The sequence below is a fragment of the Miniopterus schreibersii genome, assembly GCF_964146895.1.
Source record: "Miniopterus schreibersii genome assembly, chromosome: 9".
In the NCBI taxonomy this organism is placed as follows: domain Eukaryota; kingdom Metazoa; phylum Chordata; class Mammalia; order Chiroptera; family Miniopteridae; genus Miniopterus; species Miniopterus schreibersii.
In genome coordinates this window covers 7,421,505-7,447,660 of record NC_138118.1, presented here as the reverse complement: position 1 = coordinate 7,447,660, position 26,156 = coordinate 7,421,505, and the positions used below count along the sequence as shown (strand labels likewise).

Below are 26,156 nucleotides of genomic sequence, written 5' to 3'. Positions count from 1 at the left end.
TGGAATTTAGATTCTATTGGGGGTGGGATGGGAGGAGACACAATTTTTTAAATAAACCATTAGATATGTAATATATGATACAGCTCTAAGTGCTGTGGAGGAACCTGACACAGAGTTAGGGGCCGGAGGATGGGTGATGGGGACAATTTGGGGTTTCTGGGAAGTCCTCTCTGATAAATGACAGTTGAGGAGACCCCCTGGAGGAAGCCGGGTGAGTGAGCCGTGGGGGAGACTGGCATCTGGAGGGACAGTAAGGAGTCTGGGGGAGATGCAGGAGTCAGACAGGCTGCGGGTGGATCCTCAGGCCCTTGGTGCAGGGCTGGCTGTCTTCTGGGTGAAATGGGAGGCCCCAGAGGACCTGAGGACACGGTCCTTTAAAAGGATCCCTTTGGCTACTGGGTGGAGAACGGACTGCAGGGAGGTCTGGGGGAAGCAGGTCGGAAATGGGGAGGGAGTGAGGGAGGGGAAGGGGTGGAGGGAGGGTGCAGAGAGAGAAAACGGAGGAGGGGTGACGGGCCTAAAGGGGAACCGAAGACTATCAGGAGGAGGGAAATTAAGTTGGCTTCAGTCCCGATCAAACTGGTCCTCAGGGCCTCTCTCCCTCCCGGCCCACATTTATCATGTAAATAACTCCGTCCGTCACCGCCCGAGTCTCTCCAGAGTCTATGGAGGGGGCTCTTGGGCTTCATTTTCCGTTCTCACGGACCCCCTTTCACTTGCTCTCTTATAAAGCGATGTGGGTGGCTTGTTTCTTCAAAGAGTTTCTACCCTTCCCAAGGGGGCCCCTCTGAGCAAGGAACTGACCAGCGCCTGCTAAAGATCGCTAAACAGTAAGAAAACGGGTTTTACAAAATAAGGCAGCGGGGGGCGGAAGTCATTTCCATTTTCAAGGGATACGTATCTGCTTCTATGCACGACCGATCTTTCTAGCTTTTCTTTTATCAGCTTGAAAATGTGTCCAGTTCCTTTTATAAAAGCTTTAACCGCCCGTACCTGGCGGTGGGCAGGGTGGCGGGGTGTTACGCGCGCGCGTGTTTGGGGGGGGCTGGAATTGGGGCAGGTGTGTCTGGCCGAGGCCCGAGGTGCCTCTCCGTTTGGGAGATGAACTCGAGCCTGGGCTTTGTCGGAGGCAGTTTCAGGATCATTCCCACGCCCAGGTGATGCTGGATTGTAATGAGCTCCCCGGAGCCACGGGGCGGGTGGGGAGCGGGAGCGAGAGGAGAGGGTGAGATTTCTAAACGCAAAGGAGCGCGAGCCATTTCTTTCCAACACTGAGCTTGTTCCCAAGCTGACTGCTGGGTGTCTTCAAGGCCAGGCGAAGTCAGAGGAACCCACAGTCTCACCAGCCTTCTGTGCCAGGTGAGTGCGGGGAGGCCCTGTGCTGGCCAGAAGAGTTTTAACACGCACCGGATCGAACCGCTCCGGGAGTTGCCGGCGCCGTCTGGAATCAGTGGCAATGAGGCCAAGCTGAGGCCCCGACACCTGGTACTTAAGGGGGCAAATCCACCCACAGGTGCGTCCGGGCAGCGGGCTCAGGCTCCCCACTCCGGACAGGCCCTCGGCCACCAGGTAGAGCTCGGGGGCAGAGATGGATGAAAACAGCATTAACAAAGAGCTGAGGCAGAAACTGAACTTCTCCTGCTGCGAAGAAGAGAGTCGGAACAAAGAAGGGCAGGAAGCGCCCGAGGGCGGGGAGGCCCCGAGCCACACCCCGGAGAAGGCCGCGGCCCCGGGCTGGAGGGCCAGGCCCACCCCTCCCAGGACACCCCGCAGTGAAGGACGCGGGCTCCCCACCTTTCAGGGAAAAGGCCCAGTGAGCCCGGAGCCTCTGCTGTCAGGATCTCCCAGGTGTCCTGCAACACCAGCCCAGCCGGACGACAGAAGCCAGCTGCTGTACTGTGAGAGTCCCTTCACCCCCAAAGTGAGTGGGGGGGGTGGGGGGGGCCCAGGCCCCAGGCCCCAGGCCCCAGGGGGAGGGACCCAGGTTCCTTCAGGCCAGCTGACAGAGAAAGGACTCTGTGTATAGGATAGACTTGCCTCCCAGGCTCTCTTAAGCCCAATTACGTATTTATTGGTGAAAATGAAGCGTGTTCCGAGTGATCAGAAAACAGAATTAAACGTCTCGCCAGCTGTCTTCTCGAAACCACGGGCGCCAGCGACTATTTGTTGGAGGCCACCCATAAAGGTTGGGTGGGGAGAAAGCTCCCAGTTAAGTAATATTGGCACTGGGAGGGACATTGGGATCTGGGGCCGAACCTGTACGCACCACACAGGAGAAAATCAAGGTCTCCGGAGATAAACTGGCTTCTTGCTCAGCCACTGGGCTCTTTAGAGACAGGACTGCAAACCTGACCTTTTGGTCTTAGCCCCTTCTTTCCGTTACGCCAACTGGCTCTATTTTATGGGATCATTCACTAATATTTCGTGTTCACTTTGTTTGGACACATTCATATCTCCTTGCTGCTGCTCTTTCCAGAAGGAAGGCTCTCCCCCCCTGGGCCTTGCCAAGTTCAGGCGCTTCTATTATATGTGAGCAAAGAGGCGAGCTGTTGACACTTCTGTGCAAGCTGAGGGTTGCAAATAAGCAGGGGCCCGAGCAGTGAGCCTGTTCCTCTACTCCTGTTGTGGCTGGTCTCCTGCTACATGTTTCGTGTTCCTGAAGCCAGGGCTGGGGCGGGTGGCCTGTGATGGATGGGCGCCCGTGGGGGAGGGAGCTCGGGACTGCTGTTGGCTCTGCTTCCTGCTGGCTCAGCTGGAGGTGCTTGATCCTGGTGGAAACATCTAGGCTCTGATTGAAGCAGGCGCTGTCTGCAGGTCTCTTTAGTGCCTGCTGGGTATGGGCCCCACGCCCACAGGAGACGCTAAGCTTCTTGTCTGCACGGTAGAAAAACTGCTCTAATACGTTCATGTGTTCATCTGTGGGGTTTTCAATGGTCCCAATGCCCACCAATCCACAGATTTTTATTTTTATTTTTTTGAGAACCCACTGGGTGCAAGGAGCACAGGACACAGACAGAGAGAAAGAAGAGACGCGTCTGTAGACACTGTGTGATGGGTGTTTCAAGAGCGGCCAGAGTTCACTGGGTGGGCTGCTTCTCAGGGGGGTGATCAGGAAAGAAATAAAGGTGAAGGAAACATAGGAAGGTCAGTGAGAGTTGGTGTGGTTTTGACGCAGAAAGCGGGGGGAGAGTGGGCTGAGAGAAGGTGGTGCTGAGCAAACGTACACAGGCAAGAAAGCACGACATGGTACATATTTCACTCGTTAGCTTAAAACTGAACACCGTGATAGGCTAGCTGGCCCTCTGCTGACACACCCATCTCCTGCCTTCAAGGAGTGCCCACAAAATAACAATAGACACAAACTGGAACAATAATTAAAATTCAGATCCGGTGTCCTAGGGGAGTGGCACCACAAGATGAGAGAGAATTAGGAATTAAGTCTCAAGAGATCAGAGAAGCCTTTCCAAAGAGAGCGATGTTTGAGAGACGTCTCAGAGAATGAGCTGGAGTTCACTGGCAAGAAGGGATTGAAGACTTGAGGCCAAGGGAAAAGCACCTACTGAATTTTGGAGGGGAAACTGCACGTTACAGAGCTGTTGCTCATGGAATTAGCTCCAATCTCTGGAGCATATTTAGATTCTCAACCTGGTCATCTTCCCAGAAATTTTCAATCTGCTTTACTTTGATGAAATTCTTTTCATACATCTTGTCCCAAACTATGTTCTTTTAGGTTCCAAAAGGATTCCTCCTAGTTCTGCCATTCTGACAATACAATCCTTATTAATATAACTAATATCCTTCCCTCTCTTTTAAGTGGAGCTCAGAAAACCTATCAGCCTTCACATTTCCAGACTAGGAATTCTGATATTGTCTGCCCTGGTGCAAATACTTTTCCTTCCTTTTACCTGAAAACTATCCGGGCCCGTTTTGTGGTCCTGGAGGTGTGGCAGCCAGAGCTCTGTGCGGGTGTAGATTCCAGGTGTGCGGGTGCCCCGCTGTTTCATGTACGAGAGATGCCCTTTACTTCCCACATGCTGATCAGCATCACAGAAAAACCGTTTCTCAGACAATGACTATCATTCTGAATTCGTCTCTTGGATCACATGGACAACTGAGAATCTGTTCAAATAGTTGTTCTTTTGAACCAAAGCTCAGCCCTATGGTAAACTTACAGGAAGACTGTGACCTGTCATTGATGGCCTTCTCCGACAATAGCCCCAGGGTAGTTCATCCTTCCATTCTAGGACATGCAGAATCCTTGTAAAAACTCACCCCTGGCAATGACATCTTTTTCTTCATTAAAAAAAAAAAAAAATGTTAGTGCCCTGGCCCTTACGTGGTCCCACGCACTGAAAGATGGCAGGTTCGATTCCCGGTCGGGGTACATACCCAAGGTTGCGGGTTTAATCCCAAGGAGGGTGCATACGGGAGGCAACCAATTAATATTTCTCTCTCTCTCCCCCCCTCCCTCCCCCTCCCCCTTCCTCTCTCTCAAATCAATTTAAAAAATGTTAGGTTACTGTGCGTGCTCTATTGCTTCCTTCGTTTCTGCTTGTATTGGTCACTTAGTGAGCATGTACGAGGTCAATATTCATTTTTTGTAGCCTCACATCCCTTGACTGTATTTGTATGTGGTGAGCCATGGTGTAACCTACCTTCTGCTTCTAGCCTGAGCCATGGGCAGAGGCCCTGAGAGTGGAATTCTCGTAGAGAGAGCCTCCAGGACAGCGCTTGCCCTATGGGGTTATCATGGCCCCCATGTGTACCCTGTACCCCTGAAGACCTAAAACACGGGTATCCCTCTGGCCCCCCGACATTTAGGTCATAAAGGCATCTGCTGTCTCATCAGAATTCCGTCTTTGACCTCTGCCCTCTGCCTTTGGGTTCGTTCTGGTTCGGTCTTAGGCCTGTGTTCTCTTACTGTGACCTACTGGGAGTGGTAAGTCCTGCACAGTCTTCTGTTTGTTGGTATGTTAGGTACAGTGGCTGCGAAGCCTTGAAGCTCAGGGGTTTAGACTATTACTTCTCCATTTTTATTTTACTCTGCTTCATGGAGCTCTTCTCATTTGGGGCCTACGTTTTAAGGGGATTGGACATTTCTTCTTCCATGTTGTCTGTGAAATCTTTCCCTTACAAAGTGGTTATTTCCGACACATCAATGAATGGAGTGGACCGTTCATTCCTTAAGAGCTGGAGTCCCCCTCTGCACCCCTCGCCCCCAGCATCCCGCTCAGAGTACTCAGCACGCACCAAACGCGGATTTCCACGAGTGAACGAGGGGAAGCGAAAGCGCACACTCTGAGGGCATAAGGCAGGTCTTCTGAGGTCGTTTTTGTTCGTCTAAGCTTAAATGCCATCCTTAAAGTGTTGGAGGTAGGGCTAGATTTGGTGGTTTTCCAAGCTGGCTATCAGAACTGCCCAGGGCAAGGCTGGGAGATAACCCAAGTAGGGACTCTTGTGTTGGTCCCATGAATGGGAATACCCAGCAGGGGACAGGGAATCCGTAGTTTTCCCCTGAGGACCAGTTATGAAGGACTAGTTTGCACCGAGCCAGATAACCCCTGAGGCCCCTTTCAGCAATAACAGTCTTTGGTTCAAATATTAACTAGCTAACTGATACGAATTTTATTTTTTCTTCACTAACCCCATTCTGATTTGCCTTTTGTCACCCCCGTTCAGGGCCTGCCGGGCCAGTCCATGATTTCTTCAACAGGGAAGCTGCCCTCCCGAGGCTCTAAGCATTTTAGGCTCACACCTGTCTCCTTCACAGATGAAATGACCTCATCAGCTCTGGTTAACATTAACCCCTTCACCCCAGAGTCCTATAGGAAAGAGTTCCTTCAATCCAGTGGCAAGAGGAAAACTCCAGGAGACCTGTAAGTACATTGCTGCCTTTGACTTTTGAGAACTGATCTCACTGTGGTCATAGGAAGGGAGAGGGCTGAAGTGAGATTGGGAACAGCAGCTCTGCCTCCCTTCCCCTCCTTCCTAAATGTCACTGGTTTCCCCCTGCGTTGCCACGGAGATTCCAGCATCTTTCCATTCTGCAGTGTACCCAGAGGTGCCTTCTCTAGGCGGGGCCAGAGCAGAGGGAGCCACAGACCTCTGACTTCCATTAGGAAGTTAAATGGGCTATGGAATTGCCTTCAGGGGGTCTCCTCCGGCCAGCAGAAGCCTAGCAGCTGGGGAAGGTGTAGTTCACACTTCAAAGAGTCTATTACTGTTTCCAGAAGAGCTGTGGGGCCAGGAGTTGAACTTCTCTGCTGGGGATGGAAGACTGGCGAAAAGAAGAGTGTTGCTTTCCAAAATGTTAAAAGCCAAACTGAGCCCATTGTGTGTCTCACACACGGACATTTCCTTACGACGTTCCTCCAGGCTTCTTTTCTATAACGGAGCCACCTCTAAAATGGGCCAGTCATCTGTGCCCATAGGTACTCGGCAAGGCAAAGGCCCAGGGAGCCATCCGAAGTCTGCGGAGCGTTTGATGTGCTACCTTGAGTTGTTTCTTTGGGGATCAGTGACTGTGTATTAACCAGCCTCAGGCCCAGAACAGGATTTCTCAGCACTGCCTCCTGGATCTTAAGCAAAAAGGATTTCAGCAGGAGTAAACTGCCCACTCTTGCTGCCAAGAATTCGGGGGCGTTAGCTGTTTGGGATTATTTGTAAGCCATGAGAATTCATGGTTCCCTCTCACGGAAGCTGGCCACATAGACAGTTCACTCGTAATTCCGGGCAATGAAAGTGGGGACGCTTTAGTAACGTCGCTCAGTGCTCCCGAGAGGGTATTTTTCTTATTTATGGTGTTATTTTTATAAAGTTTAGAATGTAATATACAATTTAGGTCACAAATGTCGAGCACCAATTCATTTCCACGAGTGTGATGTCCTCCATTGGCCATTACTTCCCTGTACTTGTCAAGAAGAAAAATCTATGGCCTGGCTGATCTAGAAATTAAAATCTTGCTTCAGGATTCAGGATGCAGCTGCTCCTGCCAAAGAGGACACTTGTCAGAGGCGTCGGCTAACCTATGAGCATTTTTATACTAGTTTGGCATAACACTCATAGATTAGGAGGCGTGAGATCTTGCAACAATTTTGTGTTTTCTTTTATAATTTCTATTCAATCTTTGTATATTGTTTAGGACAGTCTTTGTAGTTTAAGGTTTCTAAATTCGATGTAGTTAAAGTAAATTTTTCTTTTAAAATATTAAAGAAAAGAAATCAACAATGTCTTAGCCAGGGTTTGAGCTCCTTCTTCTATACTTCTGGTCTACCTGGGGCCCGCACATGTGCAAAGCCAGGTTCTGGGGGATGTGGGGGTGGGAAAGGGAACGTGCAGGGTGGTGGTGAAGACCATGGACGGTTGCACGTATGTTCTGTGTGCTTTCCTGCCTCCAGTTCTCAGCAGCTGTTGTTCTATTTGCCTAAAACGCCGCTCCTTTCCTCTACCTGGTTCCAACTCATTCTTGGAACCCAGCTTACACGGCCCCCCTTTTGGGAAGGACTTTTACTCTTGAGATGATTAACTGGGTGTTGTCTATGGCATCCCTTGATGTCTTGCTCTTGTCCTGGCTTCTTATATGGAAATTGCCTGTTTTACCCTGTCCCCAAATATAAACTGAAGTGGCGGAGTAATTGTCTTATTTAGTCTCTCAGCTCCAGAACCCAGCATAGTACCAGGATCAATAAGTGCTAATTATGTATCTTATGGTGATATCACTTTTTTTTTTTTTTAAAGCGAGGAAGCTGATCCAGGGCAAGGCAAGGTGGAACAAGGGCTGCCTGCCAAGGTGAGCACAGTTCTTTGGCCCAACTGCAATAGCAGTCATTTGGTTCTCCTGTCACTGTTTGTCTCCTCTCTTCTCTCTTCTCCTCTCCCACTCCTTCCTTCCTTCCTTCCTTCCTTCCTTCCTTCCTTCCTTCCTTCCTTCCTTCCTTCCTTCCTTCCTTCCCTCCCTCCCTCCCTCCCTCCCTCCCTCCCTCCCTCCCTCCTTCCCTCCTTCCCTCTCCACCCCCACCCCCAACACTTTGTAGCAAATGTGCTTTGTAGCTGAATTCATTTGGACTCTCATTAGGGTCTATATTATTAGCTATTTTTTTAATAGAGGAAGGGAGAGAGAGAGAGAGAAACATCGACTTGCTGTTCTACTCATTTATAAAGTCATTGGTTGATTCTTGTATGTACCTTGACCAGGGATCGAACCCGCAGCCTTAGCATATCGGGACGACGCTCTAACCAACTGAGCTACCCGGCCAGGCCTAGCTAGTTGTTACTTTACCAGACACTGTCTGGTATGTATGTTGCTGATTCTTTATCTTGGGGTATTTTTATATTAAAGACTAACTGCTTCTATCCTTGATCGGGGGGGGGGGGGGGAGGAGAAATTCTACACTCATGGGGCAGAGAAGTTGAAGGAAAAATTGTGATATCTAAGGTCCCAAAGTAGAAAAGTAGAACCGAGAAAAATAGCACGAAACCAGGGGTCCTATGTAAAATTTTAACTCTCAAATATGTCAAATTCTATTGATTTTTATAATGGTCACAATATTTGATCTAGTAACCCTCATTGGATAATCTAACCTAAGAAAATACTGTAAATATTATCACCAGAAATGTTTTTCAGCCATAACTGTAAAAGAAAAAAAAAAATGAAATAAAAGAGGGGGGAGTACTCAATGTCCAAAAATAGAATGGCAAATAAATTATGGTTTAAAGTCAGTGGAATATTACATTACCATTAAGATATTTATCATGAAAACATGGCTATGTTCAGTGTTCAGCGCACAAAAGAGGAAGGGAGGGGTTGGGGTGGGGAGTGGTGTGGATGGTAAGCTGGCTTATTAGGCGTCTGAAATGATGGGGAGGCAGACGGCCTTGAGGCCTCTGATCAGAAGTTTGGGATCCTCGTGGGAAACAGTTAAGTGTGTCTGATTCTACAGTGTCATTTTGCAAAAATCATTCTTACTGGTCGAGGAGACGGAGAGAGAGGGCTGGTAGCTATAGGAAGTCCAGGCATGGAAGAAACAGAGCTTGAGGCTGGCTAAGGGCCATGGAAAGCACAGGTCTTGCTGATGAAGGCTGACTGATGTTGGAGGTCGAAAATGAAGAGGTAGTAAGAGTCAGGATTTTCAAAACTCAAAGTTAGATGAAAAAGTTCTTGCTCATGGAGACGCTGGGAAAATGTCTTTGTGGAGAAAAATGAGCTTGGATTGAGATTCATATAAATTTATGGAAATCAGAGCCACAATTTACTGAGAATTTACTAAGTGTTTGGCATTGCGCACACACACATTTCATTGAGTAATATTTAAAAGAACCCCGAGAAGCAGTTGCTCTGAACCTCATTTTACAGATGAGAGAATGGATTAGAAGCTGAGCGATTTCCCGGGGGTTATTTACTAGCTGGGCAATCAACGATGTTGCTACCTGGCCCAGAGGGGGAGTGGCTGTTATACCTGAACATGGAATCTGAAATAATTCAATAATTTTGTGTTCCAGACTAAGAGTTTTGAGGAAGCAAATTGAACACAAGTATGTTTATCCAACCTGAGATAAAATGATTAGCAGCCGGAGTGTGAGACACGTAGACTAGTGTCAGAGGGAGATTGTTTTGGTTTTTTCCTAACATGCTCTACCCAGGTCCCAGTCACTCCTTCAGCTGAGGCCGCAGCTCTGGCTGTGAGTGGATGTGTCTCCTCTAGGGACATACAGGTAAGAATTTGTACGGTCAGACTGGAAGCGACAGTGCAGGGAAGGCAGGCAGCCCCTGGGCAGGTTCTCGCTGCCCTGAATATTGACACAGGCAGAATCCAATGAATTGGCCCCACAAGTCATTCTGAAAACTTAGAGAAATGTAGGAATAGACTATGCCTCAGTTTGAATCCCCCCTAACGGAAGGGCTATTTTAACTGTTTTTTACGAAAATGTTTCAGAGATGTGTTCTACGAGAAACCAACATGACCTCCCGCTACGAAAAAGAGTTCATGGAGGTGGAAAGGATTGGGGTTGGGGAGTTTGGCACAGTCTACAAGTGCATCAAGAGGCTGGATGGATGTGTTTATGCCATAAAACGCTCCACGAAATCTTTTGCAGAATTATCAAATGAGTGAGTACCTTTGAAATGTTCTGGAAGCACAAATTTGGATTTGGAAAGCTAAATGTTTTAAGTAATAGCACTGATGTTATTAAAAACATTTGCTTTTCTGAAAACCACCCTACCTCCTCCATTGTATGTTATCTCACATGTATAAGCTTTCTGAGTTTTCCAGATGAGAGAGAGGTTATTTCTTAAAATATACCATGATCATTTCAGGGCATTTTGTGATGTGTGTGTGTGTGATTTTTGTGGCTTTTGCTACTGGTCTTACTGCTTTTTAATAATTAATAGATTTACGGACTGATCTTATGGCGCCTGCTTAGTTCATCAGAAATAGCACCAAGTAGGAAGTTACTGTTAACTCCCTGATTTATCTCTACTTTGTATTAATAATGAATTCAACAGTCACGTTTCAAGGACTTACAAGCAAGGAAAAAATTAACAGAAATTTGAATTTCATTCCCGGAAGTAATTGTTCGTCCTTTCCATAAGGAAAACAACCATGTTCAGATTTAGCCAATGACTTTTATGAACTATGGGGATGTAATACTTAGGCTGAATCTGAAATGATCGATTTTGGAATTCTTCAGTTTTATACTGAAACTCACCAAATACTGTATTTTGCTTTTCTTGCGTTGGATTTCCTATTCCACAATAAATATCCCTCTCCAAGACTGTCCCCGCGACATGTTGGCCGAGTTTCCTAGTGACCCTGACTGTCTAGCCTCCATAGAGAAGATCGAGGGCCCAGGTCAATATCCATAATCAAGTCCATGGAGGCCTTCCCGTGGGGCCCATCAAGATTTTTTGATTACAATACAGTGAAATTAAGACCCAAAGCCCGTCTGCAGTTGAGGTAGCCCCACCGAAGCCTCCTCTCTGTGCCATGTTTAATCGAAAAACCATGGACTTTGGTATCAAGATGACCAAGGTCCTGGTCCGAGGTCTACTACTATCCCTTGCTTGACTTGGGGGTCAGTCGCCGAACTTTCTAAAGCCTTTATCTTTGCCACTGCGTCTCACTGCGTAGTTTATGGAAACCAGGGTTAAAATAGTAAGCAAGCAGGGAGCATTCCACGAGGGTGCTGCTCTTGTGAATCACGCGTCATCTCTTACCTTCTAAAAACATCTTGCGTGTGTATGACCGCGATTCCTTTCTCTCAATGCTCTTCTCTCCCTTAGGAATTCGGCTTTGCACGAGGTTTACGCTCACGCGGTGCTGGGTCACCACCCCCACGTGGTCCGTTACTATTCTGCATGGGTGGAAGACGACCACATGATCATTCAGAATGAGTACTGCAATGGTAAGCATGCGGCCTACTATCTGCGGGGAGGGAGATGAGCTTCAAGAAAAATTGATTTAAGAGAGAAAAAAGACATTGATTTGTTGTTCCACTGATTTATGCATCGTTGGTGGATTCTTGTATGTGACTTGACTGGGGATCAAGCCTTGGCATAGGGCGACAATGCTCTAACCAACTGAGCTCCCAGGCCGGGGTGGGAGGTGCACTTTTAAGTCTTCAGAAAAAAACATCTTGGCCTATTCTTTGTAGCTTCTGCCTGGTGTAGCAGATTCATAGCTAAAATGCCTGCACTACAGTTTTGCTTGGAAGCAGAGTGCTGCAGGAGATGAGCTGAGTGGAAAAGGGGTGTCAGGTTCATGCTATGACCTATTTCTGTGGAAGCTGATGTATGACTGACACACCGAAGCTCTCACGCCTTGACTTAATAGTAAGTCAAGGACTGTGACCCTAGTGGTATGAGTGGGAAACCATCCTTTTACCAATCTGCTAGGTATTCTGAAAGATGCAAGCACAGTCCCTGCCGCTTTGGGGGGAGGAGGTGGTAAATGTATACAGCCAGCTTCTGATGAATTTTCAGGTGGACTCCCGAGTCTGGGGATTGTTCATGCTTCTTGCTGCCTCCGACCTTTTGAGCTTCAGTGTTCTCACCAGACTGAGGACACGGGGTGGGTGCTGGCACTCAAACCCAGAGACTCCAGACCTATTCTCCCAGGCCCTTCGGCGCCGGGCAGACACAGTAACCAGTACAACTACTGTTCTCGGAAATATTTTTCTCCAGAAAGTTCAGTGGTGTCGTAGAAAAAAATACCACCACACTGAATAGAAGCTTGGCATCGTCTGAGGAGCAGCAATCCATACTCTGCACACGATGCTTGGTAACAGCATCCCTCTTTCCCAACACGCCCCCTCTCCGTGGACACCCACCCGAGTCTCTAATAGCACAGCCTGTCTGCAAGTAATTTTAGTAACCGCCATAGAGGCCCGAGTGTGTGTGTCCAGCCAGGTCAGTGATAAAGCTTCATCACTGTACAAACTATTCAGCATACAAATAGGAAATAACACTGAAATGCTAGTAACACAGGAAATGGTCCCCATCCTGTAAAATAATGATGCGGCACTTTCCTCCTTTCCTTACAGTCTGATTTCTTTGTAGCCCCACCTGTGAACTTTGTGAGGGTTCTTTTTCCCTCCAATAAGCTCACCCCAAATCCCTGTCTCTCTGGGATAAAAAAAATGGATCCTGTCTTTATTCTTGGGGTGGGAAGGTTGAGCCTTTTCTGAATCTCTTCCTAATTTCCTGTGATTGTGGCCTAAGATTCCCTTTTCCTTTCCTCCCTCTCTACAAGAACATCGGTTTTATTTCTATGACTTTTAGCTACTAACCAAAATAATACCCAATAACAAAGAGTACTCAATAAAGCAAAACCACGACAGATCTGGGGCAATGTAAAGATTTCAGATTTTCAAAAAAAAAAAAAATGAGATGGAGTGGTTCCTATTCCAAATCACCTTTCAACTCTTGTCCACATTTGAATACCTCCTGCGGGTTGACACCGTATTAGGCTCTAGGGTAAGAAACACTGTAGAGTGAGAGAAGGGAAGGCCTTTAAGAAGCTTTGTTCCCCTTGCTCTGCAACCGTGAACACATTGGAGACGGCGAGGGGCAGAGCCGGGTGGTACAGCTGTGGGTAGAAAGCGTCCAGAGAAGCGGGACGTGGGCAGAGGCAGCCGGAGCGGAGGGAGGGCCTGGGGTCGCCACCCCGCCCTCTGCACACTAGTTGTGTGACCGCTGGGATGCCACTATCTCACCCAGTAGAGAGACTGTAGTAATTAGATCAGGGAGGAGCTTGAGAATTAGCAACCGTCTAGGCCAGGCGCTAGCACAGTGACGACACCCGGCACAAAGCGAGGAGCCCGTAGCCGTTATTAGAGTAGCCCCAGGGAATCTCCCACAGGAGGCAAGACCTGGAGGAGGCCCTGCAGGAGGATTGTGAGAGTTTAGGGGAGGGGAGGGAAGACGTCCAGTTAGGGGGCGAGGTGGTACTGGCCCTGGGTGCGGCCCAGCAGGACCGAGGGCACCCCTGTAGTGGGAAAGACCAGCAAGGTCAAGTGTGGGAAGGCTAGAGGGAGCCCGGAAAGCCAGTGGCCTGGGACCAGACGTGAGAGATGATGGGGAGCCACCCTCTGTTCGCCCTGGTGCTCCTCTACCCTCAGCACCTGCCAAGGAAAATGTAACTGTGATTTATCAAGCATCATTCCCACGCTTGGAAGCTTTGAGATGGGAGCTAACTGTGGAAAATAAAGCACGCCCTTCTACCTTGTCTTGTCTGTGGTTCTGGATGCTCATGGCGAGACTTTGCCTGGTGGCTCTAAATCAGGGGTGGGGAACCTTTTTTCTGCCCAGGGCCGTTTGGAAATTTTTAGCGTCATTCGAGGGCCATACAAAATTATCAACTTAAGAATTAGCCTGCTTTATTTGGTCAGACGTTTAAGGTGATGGCTGGAACTGCCTCTCTTTGGCGAGGCCTTGGCAGGGCCAGGCCAAGTGATTTTGCGGGGCTGGACTTTCCCCACCCCTGCTCTAAATAAAGGGTGAGTCCAAGGTGTCTCTAAGGCAGCAGAGTAGCCAGTGCCTCGGTGCATCTCCTCCCTCCCCGCCCCCGATCCCCTACTTCATCTCCTCCTGCCCTGTGCCCCCGCCTGTCAGAGCAGTCGGGCTGGGACATGCACAGGTATGCTTTTAACTCAGATTATAACTACTAGAGACCAGCAGCCATCAGATTTCCCCAACGGTCCCTTCCGAGCCCCGAACCAAGGAAACGTTCCCTCCTCCTCTCACCCTTGCCACGACCCCTACCGGTCACCTGTGGGCCAGCCTCAGCCACCTGGAGGTCCCTGTAGCAGGCTGATGCCGTGACTAGACCGTGACTCTCCCGACAGGCGGTATTCTCCTGGGTGGTCCCGTCCCTAAGGTTTCACAGAGCATGCTCCTCTAGAACAGCGGTTCTCACGATGGCCCCAGGGATGGGACATCGGACGTCGGTGTCCTCCGGGGAACACCACGAATACCGGTCATAGTTTCCACCAAACGGGACGCTCCGCCGGCAGGAGAGTAGGTTGGTTGCGGGCAGAGACCTAAACCCGGGTGTGTGGGCAGAACGGCCTGTCGAGCTGCTGGCCTGCCTGCTACGCTTTGTTGTTGGAAGGCGTTTGCTAGTATCGCTATGTATTCGTTTTCGTATCTGTTAGGCCTCATGAGCAGGCAGGAAAATGTAGATATGTTTTTCTTAAGCCCTTTTTTGTTTCTGCCAAGTGGGGAAAGTGCCTTTATTTGACCTGGAGGGGGGAATTCGGCAGCTGGGCGGGGGTCGCAGTTCACTCAGTGTTGCTGTGTCTATAAACACGTGCCTCCCTTAATACCAATTTATTACGCTCCTGTATGTGAGGCGGACAGTCAGCTTCAGCTGTAGCAAAGCAAGGGTGTTCAATACTCTGCGTACAGCATACCTGGGGGTTTTCAGTAAGTTCTACTGTAGCTCGGTGTTCCTGGGCTAACTTTCATATTACCACCTCCGGAGCCAAGTAATTACAAGTGCCGCGGGCACGGGTCTAGTTACCCTCACTAAGCACCTGTTGCTCTGCAGGGCATTAGAAGTACTTCTGCGTATCTAAGAGAACATATTAAAGGGTTTCTAAGTACCCCCCAGGGTGCTCTGTTCTGTCCATCCTGGTACCGGATCCTTGATTAGGCCTTTCTCTTCCCTCGGTTGCCAGGATAGACATTCAGTTCAGAAAATACTAATTACGTGCCAGACCTTGGGAAAGGGAAGGTAAGATGCAGGCGCCGCCCTAAAGGGACACCCTGGCTGGTAGGAAACCAGGGTTCTAGTGGACATGGGGGGCTGGACGCGGCCCTCCCTCCTGTCACACCTCACCGCCTCGTCTGCAAACTGAGTCTCGAGGTGACTCTGTTTTTAACAAGCTCCAGCACCTTTACTGATTCTTCCTAATTCATGTCATCTGCAGTACATACACCCTTTCCTAAACAGGGTCCCAGAAAAACAAACAAAAAAACACCCCACTAGCCCTCCTTGTGTTTCTGAAAGGGACTGAAGTCCTTTCCTTTCTGAACTTATTTTAACACAACAGATCCATCTTTAAATTCCGTTTTACATAGGATACCCTTAAATAGGGATTTCCTAAAAAAAAATATACTGTTACCGTCTGAGATCCTATTGTTCTGATATACACATAAAGGGTGGAACCGTGAGCTTTATAACTGCCAGGGAGACACAGGACTCTCTAATTTTGACTGACGAGGCTCCCAATAAGTGCTAATTAATGAAATAAAGGGTACAGAAGCATTCTAATACCTTAGTACAGGGGCATCCAAGACCAGGGAGTCAGATGAGCCCAGGCCTTACTTATTGATTATAGTGATAAATCAGGAGTCTAGAGCTGAGGAACAAAACTGTGGCTCAAATAGCATTTGGATGTATGTTGATGTGTGATGGTTTCCTTGGGCCAGCAATCATTAAATGTTTCACGATACATTTTTAATGGAATTAAACTTAGAATCAATTACATTAAAATTACTAACGGCCTATAATTACTAGATTGATACCGACACAAAATTAATTATCACACCAGTAGATCTATGACTAAGGCCGATTGGCCTTCTGGTTGATAATTAGGTAAAGCTTTAATTAGTGAGTTGGGTCCTACTCAAGACAATAGGGCCCCATATTGGATATCTGGGATATGGCAGTTTCTTTTCCTCCTTAAAAGCCCTGTAATTCTTCTTTCTAACACGTCTGTGGGATAGGCAGAGGGGAGATAGTACGTTTCGCACTGACACTGGAGTAAATCTAGACTGGCTGGACTGAGATCATTCACAAGAAATTTATTACTGTGCATTTGTCTGTAAGATGCGTCCCTTTTCTCTCATTCTGTGGGGCTACCCCTGGTGGTTCTTTCCCAGGTGGGAGCTTGCAGGCCGTTATATCTGAAAACACAAGGACCGGCGATCACTTCGAAGAGCCGAAACTCAAAGACATCCTTCTGCAGGTTTCCCTGGGGCTCAAGTACATCCACAACGCCGGCATGGTGCACCTGGACATCAAGCCAAGTCAGTAGCCCCGCGGCCTCCGGCCGCACCGCTTCTTCCCCGCCCTTCTCAGAACCCGCGTCTGTGTGTCTGTCAGGTGTCAAAGGGGCCGCTGGCTGGCGGAACCCTTTTCTGTCATTTGTTTCCCTTCCTCTGGGGATGGAGAAAGAAGAAAAGACTCTTTCCCAGGTAGTGAAGTCAGAGGATGAAAATAAGTATTTAATTTACTATGTGGATCAATAACAACATACTGGCTACATCCTGTGTTTACTGGCGCTAAACCCTTTTGAATTCACCGGATTGCAGGGAGCAGAAGTGAACGGCTTTGGCCTTTGTCAATGTGAAACTCAAGGAAATGTTACTATATTGTGTCGTCTTCTTGCATCTTTGTTGTGAGGCCACCGACCGGCCTCTTCAGAGGCTGGGGTCGTGTCTGGCGTCACTGTCATGCACCGAGGTATTTATCGATCACCGAGCCAGCCGTTCATAAGCAGAGAGAGACTCCAGGGAAGGAAAGACGCCCTGGACTCTTGTTAGAGCCACAGGGAAGAGGGGGAGAGGAGGGTGGCTGTAAAGGCAGATGCAGAAAAGAATCTTTGGGGTGAAAAAGCTTAGGGATGATTATTTATATCAGTTCTGTGTATTTGCAGGTAACATCTTCATTTGCCATCAGGTGCAAAGTGGCTCTCCAGTCCAAGAAGACACTGGAAATGACGCAGATTTGTTTCTCTCTGCTAATGTGATATATAAAATTGGTGAGTCTGTCTTATACCCTGACCTGTATTCTATTATCTTACAACATTTATACTGATGACTCCATTTATTCCTGTTTTAAGAAAGACATGCTTTTAAAGGGCTCTATTTTTTTTTTTCTTTCTTCCTGTTTTAGGAGACCTGGGTCTTGCAACATCGATAAGCAACCCCAAAGTGGAAGAGGGAGACATTTACTTCTTGGCTAAAGAGATTTTGCAAGAGGTATAGATTAGGGAAACAAACAGAGGCTATTTTATAATCCACCGAACCTTTTGGCCCTCAGATGGAAAAAAATGAAAAGTATATGTTTATAATTTAAATTTATATTATCGCTTTTCCTATTCAGAATGGAGACCAAAGATAGGAGAGAAATTTCCCCCCCAAAAAGCATGAGGAAAGCTGGCTCATTTATGGGTGAATCGATATTTGTGGCGTTCCTTGTGAAAGTCCCTGTTTCTAATCCTTCTTAGAATTCCAAAGCCCACGGTTGCCCAGTGGGAAGGGAGGCTTCATTGGTCCAGCCCAATTTTATCACGCATCCTGTTGCTGGCACACCAGCTCTGGTCACTGAAATGACCGTCAGTCATTGTCCACCTTCTAGGGTGTCTGCAGAGTCAGCCTGGCACGGTGGATCTGGGCCCTATCTGCATTCCTAGGAGCAAACCACTAACCGTAGAAGATGCCACCTTGCCCACTGTGCCCGTTTAAGCTCTCATGCCCTCCGATGAACCTTTCTTCCCAGTTGTATTTTAGTCTGGACTCATTTCACCTGGCAAAAAAAAAACCACTGGCCTCCCTGTCTTCTGTTTTGAAGGATTTTCAGCATCTCCCTAAAGGAGATATATTTGCCTTGGGACTGACAATGGCGATGGCCGCCGGAGCGGAGTCCTTACCCAGCAATGGTGCCCTGTGGCACCACATCCGCGAGGGCAACCTTCCACGCATCCCTCAGGAGCTCTCGGGAGAATTTTACAAGCTACTCAAGGTGATATATTGTATGGAATGAAGAGAAAATGGCAATATCTATTTTTTAAATAAATGTAATGGCAAGTAGGTTGGGGAAAGGGCAGTGGAAATGTTGTTACTTCTGTTGATATAGAAGGAAAAGGGAATCGTGACCAGGAAGCCCAGCAGTCACTGGCACAGCGTCTCAAGGACATTTAGAGAGTGTCATGAAGACCTTTTATGTTATAGTTTAAAAACCCTGTTATATTCTTTTCATTTGTCTTTCTTGACAACCCTGTGAGGTGGACAGTTGAGAAAACCAAGGCTCATGGCAGTTTCTTCACTTGTACACCACCTTTGATAACCGATTAACTCCAAAATCAAACCTGGTCTCTTTGCTCCTATTTTGGGGTTTTAACCATTGTCAATAGTAACAGTGATGTTATTACTAAAAAACAACAACCTTGAATTTTGGGTACATAGAAGAAAGTATAAATTAATTAATAATTGACAATACCGCCAATCGTTTGAGCTATCAGAAGAAAGAAAATGTCCATTCAGGACGCTATGTGTCACTCGTATTCAATGATACCTGAGTATGTGTAGGGACAAGGGAAGGCAGGTATTACATTAAAACAGAGAGGTATGAAAAAAACCTACACTGTCGAGAAGCTTAGAATTATACTAAGAATGCAAAATGTATACGGAAAGCTTGCTTTAGGGCTTAAGGAACAGGATCTGTTAGGCTCACCAAATCAGCCTTAGAACTATCTGCTCTCTTGGGGCTTAAATTTGAGTTTCACGGTTTACCTGAAAACTTCCTATTCAGTGACAAGCTTGTCCTTCTGCACTTCTGCTTTCCTGAGAGGAGGAGGCAGACCCTTCCTCACAGTGGCCTTTGCTTGTACCATCATTGCCTATTTTTATGTGTAAATCGGCCTTGAATTTAGTAGATAATTATTGAGTGCCTCGATGCTGGTAATACGTACTTGTTAATTCAGTTAATTCTCACAACAGTCCGGAAGGCGAGTATTTCTATCCCAGATATCAGGAAAGGGAAACTGAGCTTCAGCACAGCTCAGAGACTTGCTCAGGACTGCATGGTAGGTGGTGGAGCTGGCTCGGAACGCTGCTCCCCAGATGGAAGGAGGGCTCAGTGTCTTCTTCATTATAGGACACTGCTAACTGCTGTGTATCATTAGGTATTTTCTACTGTATTCAAGTCATTTTAGGTTATAGACACCTCTCCCCCACACACCTGAAGATAGGTGCTAGAGGAATATTGTCCTTAATTAATTTTAAGTGGGAAAGGAGCACGTTGTGGTAGAAAGTAAGCTGAATAATTAGAAGTTGGGAACCTGGATTTTCATCTTGGTCCGGCCAATGACTTAGGCGCGTCACTTTTTATTTCAGGACCCCAGTTTCTTCCTGTTTAACATTAAAGCATTAGACTAGTTAATCATCCAGCTAGCTCTCAACTATGATACTTCAAGTCAGAGGTATGGATGGCTGATGCCACCAGGCAGGGATGACGTCCTGTCCCGGTGGAGCTAAGTTTTCATCGATTCCGTCCCTCCGCACGGAGAAGAGGAGGTTTCACAAAACCCACCAGCGGAAGCTGGCTTGGGGCTGGCCTGGGTGAGCAGATTCCCCAACAGTGACGCCCCTGTTTCCTTACGCCATCAGAACATGATCCACCCTGACCCCGGGGAGAGACCCTCGGCAGCAGCTCTGGCCAGAAGTCGAGTCCTCCGTCCCTCCCTGGGGAAGGCAGAAGAGCTCCAGCGGCAGCTCTACTTGGAGAGGGTGAAGACGGCCGCGCTGGAAAGGTAGGCCTTGGCCCCTGGAGCCGAGAAAGAGCCTCTCCGTGCACTGCTCATAGTGATAGGACCAGTGTCTCTCTATGGATTCAAGTGGAACCAAGGTTATAACACATAGGTCTCTGCCCACAAAGAGAGTAGGAGCACGAGGCCCTTGGTAGCACAGGGCTGGGGCTCTGGGACCGAGAGAGAGGAAATTCAGTAAATGCGAAGGAGGCAGAGTGAAGGCTACAAGGAAATACAACAGGTAAAGAAAATTTAGTAGGATTCTGAGTCACAACAGGTGTTCAAGAAACTGGTGGATGGTCTCCCGACGCAAGGTAACCCTAGCTAAGGTGGGAGACCTACTTTTCATTTCAGGGGCAGGCAGGTAGTTTCTCTTGGTACATGTTCAGAGCGAGAGGTATTTTTCCAAACCAAAGGAAAGCATTCTGATGACCTAGTCACTAGGCTCGAATTCGTGTGCGCACTCATTTGTTAACCTATTCCTCCGTTCAACAAATGGGAATTAATTAGACGGGGTGGGCTGCTGTAAAGGTCAGGCGGGGCATTCGGGCAGCGTCCTGAAGGCGCTTCAGAGTGACGACCACATACACTGTGCGCTGTCGAAAATACAGAAGATGAAAAGGGCCCATGGGCAGAACAGGTGTGGCGTGTACATTCGTGAAGGCAGCTATGCGGGCACAGGTGACGGTCATGAGCCATCACCAGCAATGGGCACCCACCCTAGGGATGGGGCAGGTGCCTTCTTGAAATTGTCTCGACCAGGGGTTGGCAAGTTTTCCATAAAGAGCCAGATAGTAAATATTTTATACCTGTGGGCCGTGTGATCTTTGCTGTGATGACAACTCTGCTATAGTAACGTGAAAGCAGCCATAGGCAAGATACACATGAATGGGTGTGGCCACGGTTTCCAGTAAGACGTCATCTACGGAAACAGGCAGCCGGCCAGATTTGACCCATGGGCCATGGCTGTGGAGTTGTCCCCCCCCTTTTTAAATCCTCACCTGAGGATATGTTTTTAGAGAGAGAGGAAGGGAGAGGGAGAGAGAGAAACATGAATCAGTTGCCTCCCACACGCACCATGACCAGGGATGGAGCCCAAAACTCTGGCATGTACCCTGACTGGGAATCAAACCCATGACCCTTTGGGGCACAGGATGACAACTCCAACCAACCAACTGAGCCACACCGGCCGGGACCCCTTTTAAAGAAATTTTTTTAAAGACCATTTATGCCCCAATCAGGATTTAGGAAACGGAACCTGCCGTGTGTTGTGGCACCTGTGAGCCAGCCATTTTTCAAAACAATCGCAGGAGCGAATTTTCTATTCTGTGTATAGCTTAGATTTGTTTCTGTAAATACCGAAATAAAAAGAAACATCTGTTTATATGTTAGTTTTGATCATAATCATCTCTAATTTAGGATGGAGTAACACACGTTTTTCCTTTCATTGCTAGGGAACTGAGAGAAGCCCAACAGGCTCAGTACCCCCAGGACCTCCAAGAAGGCCATAGTGACCCTGAGGTCTTGAGGACCCCCACAGGATCAAGAAGCACCAAACGCCTGGTGGGAGGAAAGAGTGCAAAGTCTTCAAGCTTCACCTTGGGAGAGTCTTCCCCATAAGAATTCATTTCACACCAACCCACAATACACATTGACTGCGCCAAACTACCTCCTGTAAGTGGAAAGATTAACCAACTTGAACACCCGAAGACGTTAAAAGCCATCCTAATTTAGCATTTATAGCCGAGATCCTAAAGCTATGGAGGCCTTTTACTAGCAGTGGTCTCCGGCACAACCCTCTTCTCTATTGTCACATTCCTAACACCGCCTGGCCATAGTTGATTTCTCACACTCACTGGACACAGCGGGAAATCACGGGCCTCCGAGCCGATGGAAGACAAGGAATCGGCCCTCAGTGCAGCCGACGGACTAAGACGCTGCTCCAGCTAATTTCCTACGGAGGATCCCAGCGACTCTCCCTGCACACGGAAAAAAATGCAATTTTGTTGCGTTGAGGCAACAGCTTATAAGAAAATGCACCTGAATTTCAACAGATGTTTCCCAGGTTATCTGACGGTATCTGCAAAAGAATTCTCAGCCACTTTAGTTTTCCTACCAGGCTCTCTGAATGGAGACCGTCTCTTCCTCTGATACTGTGTTTATTAAATAGGTGGGTGGAACTAAGGTGATATATAACTTGAAATTCCCGAGCTGGCTATTAAGTTATGGGACAGAAATACTGGGTAGAGGGTACAAGAGAAGTCTGATGGCTGGTCTTCCTCAGTCTATTTGCTCTGACCCTCCTGTAGCTGTTATGACTGGTATTGATTTTCTGCATGTCACCAACCTCCCCTTGGTTTTATCAGAATTTGGCTTTGCTTCCTGGGATTTTTATCATGTTTTATCCAAATCTTTTTCTCTGTATATATTTTTAAAGGAATAGAATATTTGTAAATAAAGGTTTTTATCTCGTCCAAAGCCAAATATGGGTAAAGGACTCTTCTTTGTAATCTGTAACTAACAAAGAGTGAGAAATTTATGTGGGAAACCGTCCCACGAGTAGACAGGTGAGAGAATTTGGGGGCCTCGTACTGACAGGTCTTGGCTTCGAGGCCCAGCTTCACAGGCCCAAAAGCTTCTAATGGCCTGCCTATGATATAAAATAAGGTTGGTCATAAGGGCATTTGATAATGATGTCATATTAATAAAGGTAGCCTGTAAATAGTTTGTAAGGGTTTTTTTCTGCCTTATTTTCTTTTCCCTTAATTTTTAAGTTATTTTTAATTGAATAAACCATCATACCATTTTTTTTCTTCTGTCTTGGATTAGCAGTTCTTCCCATGCAATTAAGTGGGGTAGAGTGCTCCGTATGGCCCACTGCCATTTTTAAAACCAGTCTTTATTCAAGGTGTTAAAATTGAGTGGATTTGTCTCTTGCTTCCAACCCAGCCATGTCCTTTGCAGTACAGTGCAAGGTCAACCACGATTTGTGATTTGTAAACAGGTATATTATTAAGAGCATGCAATGTATAGACCAGAATTTTCTGTAGACTTGTCTTCTCTGGCATTGACTGCTCCTACTATTAGGGTCTATGGTCCCTTCTCTACCATGTTCCCACCGTGACACCTGGATGCATGTGGTGTCAGACTAGTGGTTTCTCTCCCTCTGTCTTTTGCTGGGCTCCACGGGAGCGAGAAGTCACTGAAAGGGCAGGTAACTGCATGGACACTGCTGAATGTGGAAGGAACTGGGACTGTTTTCAATTTGCATTGTGCTTTCTACTTTTTTTTTTTTTTTTAAACAACCTTTTCTGTGCTTCTCACCCCAAAGTATTTGTGAATACAAAGAAAGAGGGAGAGATCAGTGGCATAATGAAGAAAGAACTTTCAGGGCCAAATGACTGGGTATGGATGGATAGATGTAGGTGATCGGGAGAATTATTTTAAAGAAAATTCCAACGTTCAGTTCTGGGAGAACCTTGGTATCATTAACACAAGCAAGGAGCTTAGAAAGGGGGACACTGCCGTTGAAGGAAATGATAAATTTAGTTTCTCATTTGACTCAGCAGCTCAAGTGGAAGGAGGATTTTTAAATAGTAAATCACTGAAGGGCACTGACAGTAACTTAGTGGGTGGAATGTGGAATGGCTAATATCTGTGCAAGGCCTAAAGGCAGTAGAATAAATTAGGATAAACATCGCTAAGGGAGTCACTTAAAACAGCCAGGAGGCTATTAAGGAGGTAAGGGACACCTTGTGCCTCAGTTCTTAGAGCTGCTATTAAGTTGCTAAACCTGTTACTAAACTCAGCTCGAGGCCCAGCCATAAGCATCCTGGAACAACAGCTGCTGCCTGGACATATGTGGACCTTCCTATCCTTATAGTTTTCACCCCCTCATCTGCATCCTGGAACCAACCAGTCCTTGTTATGCTAGCCAGCAATCCGTCATCTGCATGGAAGAATTATATTTCGTGGAACCCTGCCTTCCTTTGTTCTCTCCAGAGTGTAGTTGGGTTGCTACCGGAATTTGCCTTGTTTGGATCCAAATCCTTTAAGGCCCCAAATAAACTTTTGTTTTACAGCCTCAAATCTTTATTGGTTAGCCTGGCATTTCAGGAACTAAACACTGTGAAGGTGGAAGCTACACGGAGCTAAGCGTCTGGAAATACGCTGTGAATGGAAAGGGGGCTGTGCAATAAACCTGACAAGCCCCTGGGTGGGAGGGGGGCGCACGCAGGCCTCACAAACTCGGTGACTGAGAGTAACCCCGCAGGATGGTCTGATCACAAATTCCTCACTGGGTGTCCCAGACCTTTGGCAAAGGTCAGTCTTTAAGTGAGTTCTGTCCATTGTTCCTATGCACAGAGGATAACACACCTTTGAAACGTCAGAGTCATTTCCTTTTCCTGTGCCTCGAAAACATAACTTAGGTCAGCACCAGGGCACAAGAAATGTTAATTATTAACTATCCTATACCCACCTATGTAAAAGAAGCATTTTTCTCCATTTGCCTTTTATTCAATCCTAGGGATTTCCCGGCACCCCCTTGCTTGATGCCACCTCCTTAATCTTGTCAGTGGATTTCGTGCACCTTCCTTAAGTCTTCTCCTTTAATTACGACTTATAAAATCTGCAAAACTGCCATTCTACAGAGCATTTGAGATCTTCCTTCCTGGCGTATGTCATCAGTGAGGCTCAATAAACTTGTAAAAGTTCTTGATAGGTTTGGACATTCTACGTCAACAGTACCAACTAGTAAGTCGGCCTTTTAGGAATGGGTTACTGTGTGCGTTGGAAACCACCGTAAGCAGTTCATATTTTTTTCCTTCAAGGGCGAGCATGGGCACTGAAGGGTTTTTAAGTTGTGTCCTGAGGAAATCTGCATGTTAGAAGGATCTGGAGGGTACCTTCCTTTTCTAGAAGCGGGACAGAGCCAGAGCCACGATAAAAGGGAGACCCCCCTCTAGCCTGCATTCTGCAATCTGTGGGGTTCCATACCCCTTTTCATTACCAGGGCCAAGAACAGGGTGAACGAGGCAAAATTTAAGGGGTGCCCAAAAACCCAGCCATTAAGATGAGTGATACTTTAATGCAATATTTTTTAAATGTTAAAATTAATAAAAAGTACCCACAATGAATAAAATACCAGAATTTCAAATAAAGACAAGCATCTATAAGCTGAAGTTAATTAGAAGTATTATTTAAATATTAGTCAAAAAAAGTTGTCAGACATGGCAATTCTTGCAATCAGAAATAGATAGGAAGTAGGTATTGAAAATATTGACTAGCCCAGCTGAGCATGGCTCAGCGGTTGAGCATCCACCTAGTATCCAGGCGATCAGGGTTCGAGTCCCGGTCAGGGCACATGCCCGGGTTGCGGGCTCGATCAATGACTCTCTCATCATTGATGTTTCTCTCTCTCTCCCCCTCCTTTCCTCTCTCTGAAATCAATAAAGATACATTAAAAAAGAAAAAAAAAAGAAAATATTGACTAGTTTACCTCCACTAAAGCCGGGAGAGTAAAATTATAATAAATTGTTTTTGCTATAAATGAAATAATTAACCTTAAAACAGTATTGTGAGTTTTAATACGCCTACCTGAAATAGTCAATGTTTCTTCCAGTAATTGAATGTTCTGGAAAAAAAAAAAAAAAATTTAATATATAAAAATACAAGGATGCATATTTTTCCTTGTGCTTCAGAACCCAATATGGCTCTGCTTTTTTGCATTTAAAATTCTAACTGTTCAGCACGAATTTTTTGCATCAACTTGGACTTCTTTAAACATCGCATGAACATATTCACCTTAATTGCCCATTTTTTGGCGCCTCCTTCCTCGGCGCGCTCAGCCCTGTCTGTCCCACTCCTTTTTTCTCTTGTTTCCTTTCAGCGTTAGGCTGGTCTGGACCTTTCTGGTGTTTTCCAGAGGCGGAGCTATGCTCTGCGGCGCCCATCAAAGAATCTCGTTACATTTTATAACCTTGAAATCAGCCCCATTCACCACCGGGCGGCGTTCCCGTCTCGGCTCCCCGCCCGGAAAGAAAAGCTCCCGGAACCAACACGTGATGGGGGGGCGTGTTTCCCGCGGCGACGGCCGGTAGCATCTCTACCACGCACGCCAAGCC

At 47.1% G+C, this 26,156-nt stretch overlaps 2 protein-coding genes and 1 long non-coding RNA gene across 3 annotated transcripts in view; 2 read left to right on the top strand and 1 right to left on the bottom strand.

Annotated features, from left to right (window-relative positions):
• The first annotated feature begins 1,039 nt into the window (after positions 1-1,039).
• WEE2 (WEE2 oocyte meiosis inhibiting kinase) lies at positions 1,040-22,512 on the top strand. The gene is made up of 11 exons (XM_081147548.1): positions 1,040-1,921; positions 5,680-5,876; positions 7,738-7,789; positions 9,933-10,105; positions 11,279-11,400; positions 16,382-16,528; positions 17,158-17,262; positions 17,397-17,482; positions 18,075-18,245; positions 19,892-20,034; positions 21,486-22,512. Exons 1-11 carry the CDS (start codon positions 1,589-1,591, stop codon positions 21,649-21,651), a joined length of 1,695 nt encoding a protein of 564 aa, XP_081003674.1. The 5' UTR covers positions 1,040-1,588; the 3' UTR covers positions 21,652-22,512.
• SSBP1 (single stranded DNA binding protein 1) overlaps positions 1,730-26,156 on the top strand; it is a 56,507-nt gene continuing 32,080 nt past the window's right edge. The window contains exon 1 of the mRNA XM_081147551.1: positions 1,730-1,740. The gene's annotated coding sequence lies outside the window, so the exon portion shown is untranslated. The remainder of the gene's footprint in view (positions 1,741-26,156) is intronic.
• LOC308561923 lies at positions 2,109-26,051 on the bottom strand. Its single transcript, XR_013999569.1, has 6 exons — positions 25,837-26,051; positions 25,630-25,666; positions 21,888-22,010; positions 16,311-16,405; positions 11,213-11,349; positions 2,109-2,874 (listed from the first exon to the last, which is right to left on the bottom strand). It is a non-coding gene; the product is annotated as an uncharacterized lncRNA (long non-coding RNA).